General features: G+C 38.0%; 1 protein-coding gene across 2 annotated transcripts in view; it reads right to left on the reverse strand.

The window, feature by feature from the left end:
- DYNC2H1 (dynein cytoplasmic 2 heavy chain 1) overlaps positions 1 to 14,250 on the reverse strand; it is a 166,929-nt gene that overhangs the window by 16,156 nt on the left and 136,523 nt on the right. For both annotated transcript variants that reach the window (XM_086739589.1, XM_086739588.1), the window contains 2 exons: positions 11,391 to 11,600; positions 6,101 to 6,190 (listed from right to left, as the gene is read on the reverse strand). In XM_086739589.1, the coding sequence (XP_086595715.1) occupies positions 6,101 to 6,190; positions 11,391 to 11,600 (300 nt within the window). The remainder of the gene's footprint in view (positions 1 to 6,100; positions 6,191 to 11,390; positions 11,601 to 14,250) is intronic.

Raw genomic sequence — 14,250 nt, forward strand, 5'->3', positions numbered from 1 at the left:
ATGATTCCATGGCCATGTCTGCGACACGGCATCCTGGGACACACCATGCTGGCTCATGCTAAAGCTACTTACACTCCATTGAACAGAATACTGCAACACGGGATTACTGCTCAGACTACCAAATGGTTTGTTGATCCTTTGTGTAGTTACAGAAATGAATTAAGATTTTTTTTGATGGTGTAATAAGAAGGTATGGGTTGTTGTTTGTTCCTACACAGTAAAGCCAAGGTATTTAAAGATACCTCAAGAACAGTATATGAGCTATTTGCAGCCTATAAAGTCTTTCTTTAAACCAGAATGGGAATTTTTTTATTGTGGCCAGCCCCAACAGAACAGCTCATCATCAAGGCTGTAGGTCTCATTCAGATGTCCTGTCACCCTTGAGGGATAAGAGAATTCTGGGGAGCAGTAACATGGCATGAAGCTTCATTCAAACCTGTTCTTAGCAAGTAACCCAGAAAAACAGACATTATGGAGTAATTTAGGGAAAAAAATATTGCACATTTTGTTAAACAGCACACTTCTTTTTTTGTTTTATTTTCAACTGCATTTCTGTTTTCTTATTTTAGACACAATGGCTTTAGTTTTTAAATTATTCTGTTATACAAATAATTTATTCATAAAACTAAACATTTGGCAGCAACAGTATCTATGTCGTTTTGATATCTACTGCAAGAAATCTTAAAGTAGCCTACAGTATCATGGAATCATAGAATAATTAGATCTCTGGAGATCTTCTAGTCCAACTCCCCACCCACAAAGAAGGGCCAGCCTAGAGTAGGTTTCTCAGGGACTTGTTCAATTATATGTGAAATATCTCAAATGACAGCCATCTCTGGACCACTTCTTCCAGTGTCTGACCACCCTCAACATGATTTTGTTTCTTCCAAATGTCTAATCAGAGTATCCTTTCTTGCAACCTGTGTCTGTTTTCTCTTAGCTGAACTTAGTTAAGTGCTACTAGGTATGTCTAAGCAATACATGAAACATTTGAAATTTTCAAGGCTTAATACATCACTACTGAATATTTAACATTCAAGAGAGAAGTACTGCACTGAAGTGGTACAAATCAAGTACATATTCATTAGAGTAGATTTGACCCAAGAGGTACAGTGGAGAAGTTTAAAATGATGAAATTACAGAATTTAGGTTGGAAGAGATCTCTGACAGTCATCTGATCCAACTGCACCTCAAAGTAGAGCCAAAATGAATCATGGCATTGTCTACTCCAGTTCTGTATACCTCCAAAATCGGAAATTCCACAAACCACTACAGGCAATTGGGGCAACAGTTTGTTTTTATTTTTAATTTTTTTTTTAATAATTTCACTACAATAAACAGTGATTTCAGTACCTCTGGAAAGTAAAGTCTTGACTTGGTGCAAAAAAAGGAAATAGAAAACTTAAGGAATCCTTCCACCTCAGGCACCCATGCATGAACACAGCTTTCTGTAAGTCACAAGAGCACATGAACTGTCCGAGCATAAAAAAAATGCTTCAGCTTCTGCTTTAGCTTCCTTAGAAGCCAGATCTTATTTCAGTGGACAACTCCTATGAAAGTATCATTTTGATACTTTCATCTTACATTCCGTGTGGCCTCCCATTTGTATATCTTTATACATCACTACTACTACTCTATACTGGCCACTTGGTACACTCTAATGAAACAGTGATTAAAAAGGGACATGATACGACATAGTTGGATCTATCAGAGCTTCATGAGACAAAGAAAACATATTAATTTTATAGCACTACTTGCAAATTTACAATTTTTACCAAGCATTTATCACTTAGATAAAAGGTCATGAAAGAGATATCCTAGCTGATAAGTTCTGAACAAAGTAAAATCATGCTGCAACATGATGAGAGCTCTGGGAGCCAACTAAGGCTCAGCTTCTTAGCAGATAATGTTAGGCTGCAGTTGTGAAGGGTGTTCTCCTGGAGCAGTGAATCACCAAAATAGTATAGGGCTAGTTATGCTGTCCATGTTCATGCAGCTGCCTGCAAAGGTACTGTCCCCCTCTCTCTGTTACCCTGGGTGTGCCTGGCTCTGTCTGTACAAAGAATGTGTGCATGCCTATTTTGGGATTCAAGCTCTGCCTCTCTTTCTCAGATTTTATGTGCACATCATCTACTATTGCATTAAGACTGAGCTATAGTATGGTCCTCAGAGTTCTTTAATTCAGTGAAAATTGAGAGGACTTCATTTCCTTGGCTTTCTAAGAGCAGACTTTCTGCCTGTTATCAGTGAATGAAAACTGAACCTCTTTGTCTACATGCCTAGGAAAAAACCTGTCTCCAATTCTCAGGTCTTCTAGTAGCTTCAGCATGCAATTTCCAAGAGTTCAAACCTCATATACTTTGGGTGTCCAATCTACCTTTCTGGGGACTTAGTTGTTGAAACAAAGGAATAGTAAGGGTTCCAAAACAGAAACAAAGTCATTTTACCTCAAACACTAAAAGACTAGTAAACCTGTAAAAATCTTGGGTGAAACTGATGACTAATGGGTCAAACTGTTATTGAAATTAAATATTACTACCCTAGGTTTCACTCAGTATGGGAAGGAATAAGAGATAACAGCATCCCAGAGAGACACAAGTCTCTTGATAAAATATGAAATATAATTTTTTATATAACATGAGTACTTTATGGATACATACACATTTTCAACAAAAGCTTTCATAACTTATGTGAATAAAAAATTTCAGTATTCATAAACATTTCCTTGATTAGAACTCTGAAAGTACTGTTTATGAATCTGAGGTCGAATAGCCTTCATTTTCAGTGTATGCTGTAAGCCTTTTAGCATTTGTCTGACCAAACAGCCATCCAAAGGAAGAACTGTTTTTACAGACGACTTAAAAACAGTTCAGTCCAAAAGAATTAAACAAATATTTTCATTTAAAATATGAAGCATTGTTGGAATAAGAGGATTTTTTTTGAAGAAGAATTGAAATCAAGCTCTTTATTTAGTTCTTGTGGAAACAAAAACTAAGTTCCAATTTGTTGACCTGAAACATTTTTTCAGTGTAGATATTCATCTGGCATTTGCTTGCGCTGCTGTTTTGCTCCTTAATAGCTGTAGTTCTGAGTCTCTTGTGCCCATATCCATAGCTATGAGAAGATACTTATCTACACATTGGGATGGCCTTAAATTCCATTATACACTGATGTATATTATTGCTTAGCTAAAATCACATACCACAGGACAGCAAAACCACAGAATACATTTAAGATGCCACCATGAGGTAACTGGGAGTATAAGGACCAAGAATTACAACCAGCACAAAGATCCATGATGATTCATAAGCTTATCTTAATGTTAATAGCAAATAAATCACGGTAGAGGGACAAGCTGAAACACAATATTGCAAAGCTGGCAATGTCAGCATTGCCAGCTGAAAGTATTCAGAACTCTTAGTCTTAGAAGAATGTTCAATACACAGAATTTTTGTTTAAATTTAAAGCAAAAGCTAACATCCAAATATCAGAACTTCCACCTGGGAATAAATCATTTATTACTATCAGCTCCAACACCACAACACAATGCACAGCAAAACATGGCTCTATTGTATTTTGCATATACTGACTTGCTCACACTTTAAGTAGGCAGATTTCTTTTTTTTCATTTTGCGACTACTGAGTGAATTCAAACCTGAGAAATGCAACACCTGTTGTTTTCCTGTCTGTTGTTGTGAAATGCTCTCAGAACATCTACACACTTCTATAAATTCTGCTATAATTATTCTACCATCTGGCCTATATTTTGGGTTCCTTTCTATCCCCATTAAATGTCCGTAACAAAGCGGTTGCTTTTATTATTTTCTGCACTGGCAGCAAACATCTTGACAAGGGAGCCTTTAACTAATGACCTAAGTAGAGACTTACTGCATCCTTACTAGATGCAGTCTTTCAGTACAACTTTGATGTTTCAATGTCTTCCTCTCGAAGAACACCTAAATCAAACCTGTTTCAAACAGTAAAGGTAGAAGTCAATTTCCTATAGCAAATGAAATAGAGGAAGGTATGAGTAAATACAAAAGAAACATGGTGATGGAGTTGGTCATATAAAACTAAACAAATCCAAAACATGGCCTTTATAGAAACATAAATCTGAAGATAATTTTTAGAGTTATGAGAAAATCTTTATTGAAGCCTTTATTGAATTTCTGAATACTAAATTTAGAATTAACTAATGATAAATTACATTTATAAATTCAATAATGAAAAGTCAAAAAAAAAGGAAAGTTAATTAAAAATCGTCAAGGCTAATAAAAATCTTGGTGTAATATGCACAAACATGAAATGACTCATGTTTAAAGAAAAAGATTATTCAACTGAAATGCATAATTAGAAATAATCAACATTTTTTCTGGTAAAATACACACAAAAATAAAAAAAAAATCATATAAAAATATAAGAACCACTATCTGGTCATCTGTCACTACTTTCTATTGTCACTAACAAAACAATTAACACAACTTACTGCTTATGGATACAGTTAAACATCTATTGTAAAGCCTTTACAGCAAATAAGTGTTTAAAATTGTAAATTATTTCTTCATAATAAGTTTCATAAAAATGAGTAATCCAAATGTGCGATGTTGTCAGCAGTTCAAAAGAGAAAGGAAGATTACTGTCATAGTAACATAATGCAGAACATCTGTCAATAGTTGACTGGAGTAATATATGGAAATAAAAACTTTTTGAATATGCTTGGTTGAAAATCATCTGTTACTGTTAACACTAATTTCATCTTGTTACACTCTGCTACATTATCTCCACTCTGTATGTGAGGTCCACTCCACACAGAAGCTGGAATTCTAATCTCAGGCTCTCATTTAAAAAAAAAAAGAATCATATAAGTAAGGAAAATCACATGCAGATTGGTCACAACCAGTAAAGGTAGAAATCTCAAACTGCAAGGTACTCTTGGGGATTACGAACACTGCTGACTCAGTCATAAGTGATGCTTTTTAAATAATAACAACTATAATAGTCAGTCAAAAGACAGAAGGGACTAAGTTCAACCCTAGTTATATGACCAAATAACATCTAAACTTACATTATCACTTGTTATTATATATATTTACACTTTATTGTTTATAATTTGAGCCTTTTTGTGAAGGAAAGAATATAGAAAAATTAAACATTAGCCAAAAGAAATAATTTGCATAACAAGAATCTTGTTAATACTTCAGAAACATCCATTTGATAGTTTCTTTAGAAAAAGCAATGTCTAGAAATCATGTGCCACTCAAATCTTCCTTCTGAATCAGAGAGTCAATGCTAACGTTCACAGAAATCATCTTCATATCCCACTGGAAAAGACCGTGTTAATCAAGGTCAAAATCAGCAGCTTTCTATTTATTGCCTGGAGGTAACAGAACATCTGGCCTTCCTAAAGGAATCTGGAAGGTTCTCACAGTTTCCTCTCTATGTATCCATCATGATGAAATCTGTTTCCTTAAATACTACTTAATTTAGATAAATTATTTTTTTTATTTGTCTGCATTTTATCTTAAATATACCTCTTCCGTCAATCAAAGTATAGATAGATTTACCTTAACTAAAAATTCACTTCTTCAGTCAGACTGTAGATTGACAGAGTTTTTGTCAGACTCTGTACTTTCTATTATAGCCCCTTGTAAACCTGGAGAACACAGATCTTTCCTTTATTTGCTTCCAAGACTAGTCTTCTATGAAATTCTACATTACCTCTATTAGCATTGCCTCTCTATCTCTTTATATATATCTCTCTACTAGATCAAAGAGTGTGTCTTGACTTAGATGTAAAGATTCATCTGAGTAAATAAATATTTTTTTCCCACAGTCATCAGAAAGACTAATGACTAAAATCTAAGATTTAAATCTATTGAAAAGTAACTAACAACATTACTGTGTTTAAAGTTACTAATTTCAAATTGCTCAGTCTGCTGTCTTCATATTTCTCATCTATCTTTACATTTTTACATGCCTTTTCACACATCTAAAACTCTTTGGGACTTGAGTTTGGAAAGGCCTACCGTCATGCAACTCACATTATGTATCACGTCACTGAACACCAGCGTACTAAGGTAAATTGACTCTTTAAAATTACCTGTATAGCAAGTGCTCGAGCTACAAGACTTCTAAGGTACTGTAAAGGATCTTCTGGACCTTCCCACTTGCTTTGCCAGGCGACGGGACACTGAAATAAAAATATATTTACTGAAAGTACCCACTTCAAAACTATCATCATTACATTTTAAGCTAGCAATTTGAATGGAATTAAATAATCTGGAGACCAAATATATCTACAAAGACAAAAGGCAATACAAGTAATATAATGATCAAAGCATACAACCACTAATAAGAAGGTCATATTCCTGCAAATTCTTTATGTGGCCCACAGAGATACAGTGCTTATGGAGAACTTAAGAGAACCTCTGCTATTCAATAAGGAAACATCAGTAGGTACCACAAACACTTAAAAAAAGCCTAAGTTGATTCTTTCACAATGCCACCTTTCAACTGCAGCCACAGGTTCCTTTGCTGCTGTCTCTTCAGCCTTGAACATGCAGTTGTGCGGCTCCTCTGTGGTGAAGTGAATGTGGTACCATTCCTCTGTATGATTATTTTCTCATCATCCTAAAGTATTTGTAGAACATGATCTGAGAATAAAATCCTGCAAGACCTCGCCATACAAATTTCTCATTGACTTCAAAAAGAAATGCTTAAAAGATCCTCTGTTAGATTTCCTCCTTATAAAATAAGGGTAAAAACATTAATTGTACCTACTCCACAAGAATCTGTAAAACACACTGAAATTCACTGCAAGATTCTCCTACTTATGTGAAACAGAATGGATGTAAGTCATTACCTGGGGAATATCACACAGTACTGAAGATGCTGAGCAGAATAAACAATTTGCACTGTTTAACATTTATAGTTTCATTTTCAAGAAGGTTCACAATCTAATAGTGTATGTGCTGAACAGATTTTCAAAATCTCATCACAGAAGTTCATTTTAAAAAGTGTCTTTCGGAGTAAATACTCCATGTGTATCTTTTATAGATAAAAACCAGAAAATATCTGTATCTGTGGACACGAATTAATAATGGATTGAATAAAGTAGAATACATACAAGACAATTAATAAAGCACAGTTAACCACATGATTTTTTTTCATAATAATGATTTTTTGAAAACTTTTTGTATTTGAAACTATGATCCTTGCATTTTTGCAGACTCTTTTGCTAGTGATGCATTTACAGGCAGCTCACCAATCCATCATTTAGAAGACATTCATCTAATGTTGCTAATATATCACTCTAAATTACTCTAAGTTTAAAGTAATAGTTCAGCTATTTGTTAGAATGGGAGCATTTTTCAGACGTACTTATCAATTTTGCACAAATAAGGCACATTGCTGAAATCATCTGAAGTCACACATTTATTAAGTTTCACATTTCTGTTGGTAATCTAGCAGCGTCTTCAGGTGCTACGATCTTAAAAGAACTACAGTCTCGGTGCTTTCAAAACAGAAGTTTTAAAAATAGTCCTTTGTTATGTAATGCGTGACCACACTACACTAAACAAGAACAGTGCATACAAAATACAAGGAACAAATCACTTCAAGATTATAAACGTGGTGAGGTTTAGCTGCCATGTCAAGAGCATAGCATTAGCCCCTCTAGACGGCTGCTGAAAAGATTGCTTCATGGTCACAATCACCGAATCATAGAATCTCTAAGGTTGGAAAAAACCTCCAAGATCAACAAGTCCAACCATCAACCCAACACCACCATGTCTACTAAACCATGTCCTGGAGTGCCACATCTACATGTTCTTTGAACACCTATCCAATAAAGTGATCTGTGTCGAGGCAAGTGAGTTGATGAAATGCCAGAAACACGTTCTTGAATATATCAGGAAGCACTGAATTGATGTTTGTGAAAGATAAAAATGCATAGAACCTTTAAGTAAATATTTGTGACAGTGACAAGCCTCACAGCTCCTGCTGCTTCCAATTTTCGAGTGCAGTTTAAGCACATAAGCAAGCCATGCTCTCTAGCTGAGTAACAAAAAATATAAATACTAAAAAATCGCCATTAAATATATAACTTGCATCCACTATGACTTGTACTTAGCACTAATTTCTATGGCACAGTTGAAACATGTTTAAAAAGGCAATGAGATCGCTAACATGAAAATGTTAATTTATTCTAATTGTACTGCAATTTTGCTAACAAATGCTGTCTTGTGAATCTGAAAAGACAAAGAATTTAATTACTGTTTTAATTAGAAATTTGATAGATCAATAAATGCATAAAAATCTTTTTAACAGTACTTGTTCCTCACATGAAGATAAACAAGATGTTTACAGGAATTATAGTTCATTGTAGGGCCAATCTCAGTATCTATGCATTAGCATCAATACGATTTATCAATTGTTGCAGGTGAAACAAAACCACAGAGTTTCACGTCAATCTGTGACTATCTCTGGAATCCAATTATCTAGCTAGTGATTTGTTAGCACGTAGATTTGCAGTCACTAATTGTACCAGTTTATAAACATGCCCAGCTTGAAGCCAGAAAACATGGAGAAAGTACATATACAAATTTTGTTGCTTTTCTCATCGATCAGGAATATAGGATGAGATGATAGGTTGATATGACAGCCACAGCTTGTCTGGTGTGATAGGGCAATAATCCATACTGAATAAATGCAGAGCGAATTGTGATTACAAATGGAGTAAAACTTGAATTTTAAGAAACTGTAAAAATGAAGGAGAGAGACAGATTTACATGTTCCACTGGCTAATATATTTGACTTAACTAGCATGTTTTGGTATTTGAAATGGAAATAGTATTTCTCAACTTCTAGTCTTATCGGATTTGTCCTTAAGAGAAAGCTTGATGAAAGTATAATATACTCAGAAGCGTCTGCAAGTAGAATCATAGAATGGTTAGGGTTGGAAGGGACCTTCAAAGGTCATCTAGTCCAACCCCCCTGCAAGGAGCAGGGACATCCCTGACTAGATCAGGTTGCTCAGAGCCTCATCCAGCCTGGCTTTGAACGTTTCCAGGGATGGGGCATCCACCACATCTCTGGGCAACCTGTTCCAGTGTTCTACAACTCGCATCGTAAAAATTTTTTTCCTAATATCCAATCTAAATCTACCTCACCCTATTTTAAAACCACTACCCCTCATCCTATCACAACAGGCCCTACTGAACAGCCTATCCCCATCTTTCCTGTAGGCCCCCTTGAGGTACTGGAAGACCGCTATCAGGTCTCCCCGGAGCCTCCTCTGCTCCAGGCTGAACAGCCCCAACTCTCTCAGCCTGTCCTCATAGGAGAGGTGCTCCAGCCCTGTGGTCATCTTTGTGGCCCTCCTCTGGACCTTCTCCAACTGGTCCATGTCCTTATGTTGGGGGCTCCAGAACTGGACACAGTACTCCAGGTGGGGTCTCACCAGGGCAGAGTAGAGGGGCAGAATCACCTCCCTCGACCTGCTGGCCACGCTCCTCTTGATGCAGCCCAGGATGCGGTTGGCTTTCTGGGCCGCAAGGGCGCATTGCCTGCTCATGCTGAGCTTCTTGTCCACCAGCACTCCCAAGTCCTTCTCCTCAGGGCTGCTCTTGATCCATTCCCCGCCCAGCCTGTATTTGTGCCTGGGATTGCCATGACCCAGGTGCAGGACCTTGCCCTTGGCCTGGTTGAACTTCATGAGGTTGGCACGGGCCCACCTCTCCAGCCTGTCAATGTCCCTCTGGATGGCATCCCTCCCTTCCAGCGTGTCGACAGCACCACACAGCTTGGTGTCATAGGTGAACTTGCTGAGGGTGCACTCTATCCCACTGTCCATGTTGCCAACAAAGATGTTGAACAGGGCCGGGCCCAACACGGACCCCTGAGGGACGCTACTCGTGACCAGTCTCCACATGGACATTGAGCCATTGACCACCACTCCCTGAGTTCGGCCATCCAGCCAACTCCTTATCCACCGAGTGGTCCGTCCATCAAAGCCATGTCTCTCCAGTTTAGAGAGAAGAATGTTGTGCAGGACAGTGTCAAAAGCTTTGAACAAGTCCAGGTAGATGATGTCAGTTGCTCGTCCCTTGTCCACTGATGCCGTCACCCCGTCATAGAAGGCCACCAAATTGGTCAGGCACGATCTGCCCTTGGTGAAGCCATGTCGGCTGTCACCAACCACCTCCTTGCTCTCCATGTGCCTTAGCATGGTTTCCAGGAGAATCTGCTCCATGACCTTGCCAGGCACAGAGGTGAGGCTGACCAGCCTGTAGTTGCCCAGGTCCTCCTTGTTCCCCTTTTTAAAAACAGGGGTTATGTTCCCTCTCTTCCAGTCATCGGGGACCTCACCAGACCATCACGACTTCGCAAATACAATGGCCAGCAGTTTGGCAACTTCATCTGCCAGTTTCCTCAGGACCTGCGGATGGATCTCATCAGGTCCCATGGACTTGTGCACCTCCAAGTTCCTCAGATGTTCCCGAACCTGCTCTTCCAGTACAGTGGGCAGTTCTTCATTCTCGTAGTCCCTGCTTGTGCCTTCCACAGCTTGGGTGGGGAGACAAGAGCCCTTATTGGTGAAGACTGAGACAAAAAAAGTCATTGAGTACCTCAGCCTTCTCCATGTCCCAGGTAACCAGGACACCGGTTTCCTTCTGCAGTGGCCCTACATTCTCCTTGGACTTTCTTTTGTCCCCTACATACCTATAGAAGCTTTTCTTGTTGCTTTTTAGATCCCTGGCCAGATTCAATTCCATCAGGGCTTTACCTTTCCTCACCCGATCCCTGGCCACTTGCACAGCCTCTCTGTAGTCCTCCCAGGCTACCTGTCTCCGCTTCCACCCTCTATAGGATTTCCTCTTCACTTTCAGTTGGTCCAGGAGCTCCTTGCTCATCCACGCAGGCCTCCTGGCCTTTTTGCCCGACTTGTTTTTCATCGGGATGCAGCTCTGCTGAGCTTGGAGGAGGTGCTCCTTGAATGTGGACCAACTTTCCTGGGCCCCTCTTCCCTCCAGGGCCGCCTCCCACGGCACTTGGCCCATCAGGTCCCTGAAGCAGCTGAAGTCCGCCTTCTTGAAGTCTAGAGCTGAGAGCTTGCCATGTAGTTTCCTCGCTGCCCTGTAGATCTTGAACTCCACCGTGTTGTGGTCGCTGCAGCCAAGGCTGTCCTTCAGTTTCACATCCCCCAAGTAATTGAAGCAATATTTTTCTAGGTTTTCATTCCAGAAAAAAAACACGGTTCTGTTTTACAGTCACTATTAATAAAAGAACTTAGAGCAAATGGTGACATGAAAACATGTACTGGAATTTTGTTCAGTTTCCCTGGGTTTTTTTCATTGCTTGTAATGTAAATTCATGACAAAATTACTTACCTTCTGATTTAGCAGAGCGCTTGCTAGTCTTTGTACTTCAGAACTCAGTAATGAGGTACCTCTGATGACTTTACTTAAAGAAGCAAGTGACTGATGGACACTTTGCACAAGGCGAATGGCATTGAATTGCTCCAGAATAATGAATGATAAGATTGGGGATCCTTGTTGCTCCACAGGAGGAGACACCTTTTGATGAATCAGATTAGAATTCTGAAAAAGAACATGTGATGTCCAGTTAATAAACTCAGGGAAACTATTATGTTACACAATGTATTATTTAATTTGTTATGACCTTGTGAGCTTTGAAGTAATTCAGGTATCCCCCCTTTTCTGACCCTGGATTAAAACTATAATGATACTTTCAGTATTGTCTGTGAGATACTCAATAAAGGCATCACTGTTCTGAGACAACCCTGTTTACCCATTTACTTCAAAAGTACTGGAATTTCTGAAAAATCTTCACTTAGCTAAACTACTGCTTTTAATATTTGTGTTAATGTGTCAATATAAAAAACAGCAGTATACTCAGCATAACAAGATTGTACTGGGTACTACAAATCATGCTGCCAGATACAGCTCTTGCTGTGATAAGACTAGTTCAACCTGGAAGCAAATTAAATACAAATAAATAATAAATACAAAATAAATATAATATTATGTGTAAAGCCTGAGTAACTCAGACTCTGAGAGGTACTGCTGCTCTCACATTGACATTTTTATTACTTACTTCCATTCCATTACAGCCACTGAAAATCCAAAACTATTCAATAATTTCAAGAGATGGTATCATTTTGCAAATCTTAATTCATATGCAGCCTACTACATAAATATATTTTAGAATATGTTCTGAAACTGACAACCTGATATGTGAGAAGATGCTGCACTGAATTCCAGTTATGGAATTTAAACCTTTATCAGAATATTCTACAAGGCACAAATGCAAAAAGAAAACCCTAGCCTTTAGGTAAAAAAAATGTTATGCTATTTCAATTTCTAGCAATTTATTAAAGGTAAAAAATCAGATTTTACTTTATCTAAAGTATCTCTTCGTAAAGTAAGAAGCAGGTTTGACTTTTTCAGATTAAATACATTTCTGAATTGTCACATGGCATCTTGCTTTCCAGAAAACACACGATATCTGCCTCCATAATCAGGAGGCACTGTAAGTTTTTCAGAACTTTCAGGTGTTTTTCATTTCAAGCTCATACTGCTCTCAACTACAACGCAAAAACATGAGAAAAGCTAGGAGAAAGAGTAATACAGATACTTTGGTTTATGACTGACAGAAAAATGAAGGGTAAGGTCTTCCATCTCACATTATTAAAAAGGTTTACAACCAAGTTACTTCCTGTTCAAAGTGTAAGAAATATAGAGTATTCAGAAATGTTAAGTTTTGTACTTTGTCTTTGCACGCATCCTGAAATCACAGTACCAGTTTCATTTCAATTTTTCTGAGAGTATAGCTTGTTGAGTATATATAAAATGTAATATAAAACTAGCATAAGCTAGTTGATAACTTCTTATTGGAGTATTTAATTGCACAAAAAGGAAGAACAAAGACATTGCAACTTGCAGGCTTTGCTCAGTCTTTCACATATACTGTCTTTATTCACCAAAAAACTTACTGAAAGAGAAAGCCTCTAAGTTCTTTAATATTGCCTTTTACATAACAGTCTTCTATGAATTGCATATTCATTTCATCACTCTTTTTAATGCTTTCTCCTGAGAATTTGTTAAAACAACCCATCTGTCATTTTTATAGGAAAATTAAACATGAATACCAATATCAGCTTATACATTTAATGTTCTATTATATTCCCTTAAAATCCATTATGTATATAATTCACATCAGCTTTAAAAATATCCTCATGACCTGCTTGGGAATTCAGATGAAGAACTGCTGAAGCACTGAGTGCTTTTTCTAACCGTAAGAAACTGAAGATAGGTTATAATCTTAACATTAAATGCTATATTATGCTACCAATAGTAAATTAGGTATATTTTGAGACTTTGATAATTTTCCCTCTTTCACTTCTGTACTTGTTACTACCTCAGTACAATATAAGACTTCATACAGCCTCATCTAAGCTGCTCCAGAGCTTTTCTTCATTACCTTCCTAAACTGTCCTAAACAGACAGAGACTCTGCCTGCACCTCCTTCAGGAAAGCTGGGGGCTTGGCTCTTCAAGCTGCAGAGTCTCAGAAAAGATCTGGCTAATCTATTTCTGATGCTGACCTCCTCTCACAGCTCCTTAATTTGATGACACAGAGCCTCAACAAACACACATCTCCTGCAGGTCAGAAGACCACCTCCTGCTGCCCGAGCGTCAGGAAGAGGCATCAGGCACTCCCTGCAGCTTGAGATCTGCAGAGCTGCGTCCTCCTTCTGGAGCTCTGTCTGAGTCAAAGTTCTCATCTTAGAGGCTGCATTGCTCCAACAGCAGCTGGGAACCATGCCCTGTGGCATGTCACTACCTTTGGTGAGAAGGTGTACCCCCTGCAGAGCAAAGCTGCTGGTCTTCTGTAAGCTCTTCTGCACAAACTGCTGCTCCAACTGCCATGTGCATTTGCTGTCTCTGCTAGCTGCACTCAATACTACTGATTGAGAGATTACAGTCTGCACTCATGAAAAAGTACAAATATTATTTTACACATGTTAATGTGATATAGTTCTTCAGCGGGCACATCACTAAGAAATTAGTCCATTTACAGATTTGTGAAATGTTGGCCAACACTAGCTAAAATTTTTGTTTTGTCACTGACTTCTGAAATTCGCTGACTACATAAATTCTATAGACGTTCTGTCAATTTAGCTGTATTATATACTCTGAATTACTTAGACTGAAACATTGAAGTTCAG

The sequence above is a fragment of the Chlamydotis macqueenii genome, chromosome 1 (assembly GCF_036417535.1).
Source record: "Chlamydotis macqueenii isolate bChlMac1 chromosome 1, bChlMac1.mat, whole genome shotgun sequence".
Classification (NCBI taxonomy): domain Eukaryota; kingdom Metazoa; phylum Chordata; class Aves; order Otidiformes; family Otididae; genus Chlamydotis; species Chlamydotis macqueenii.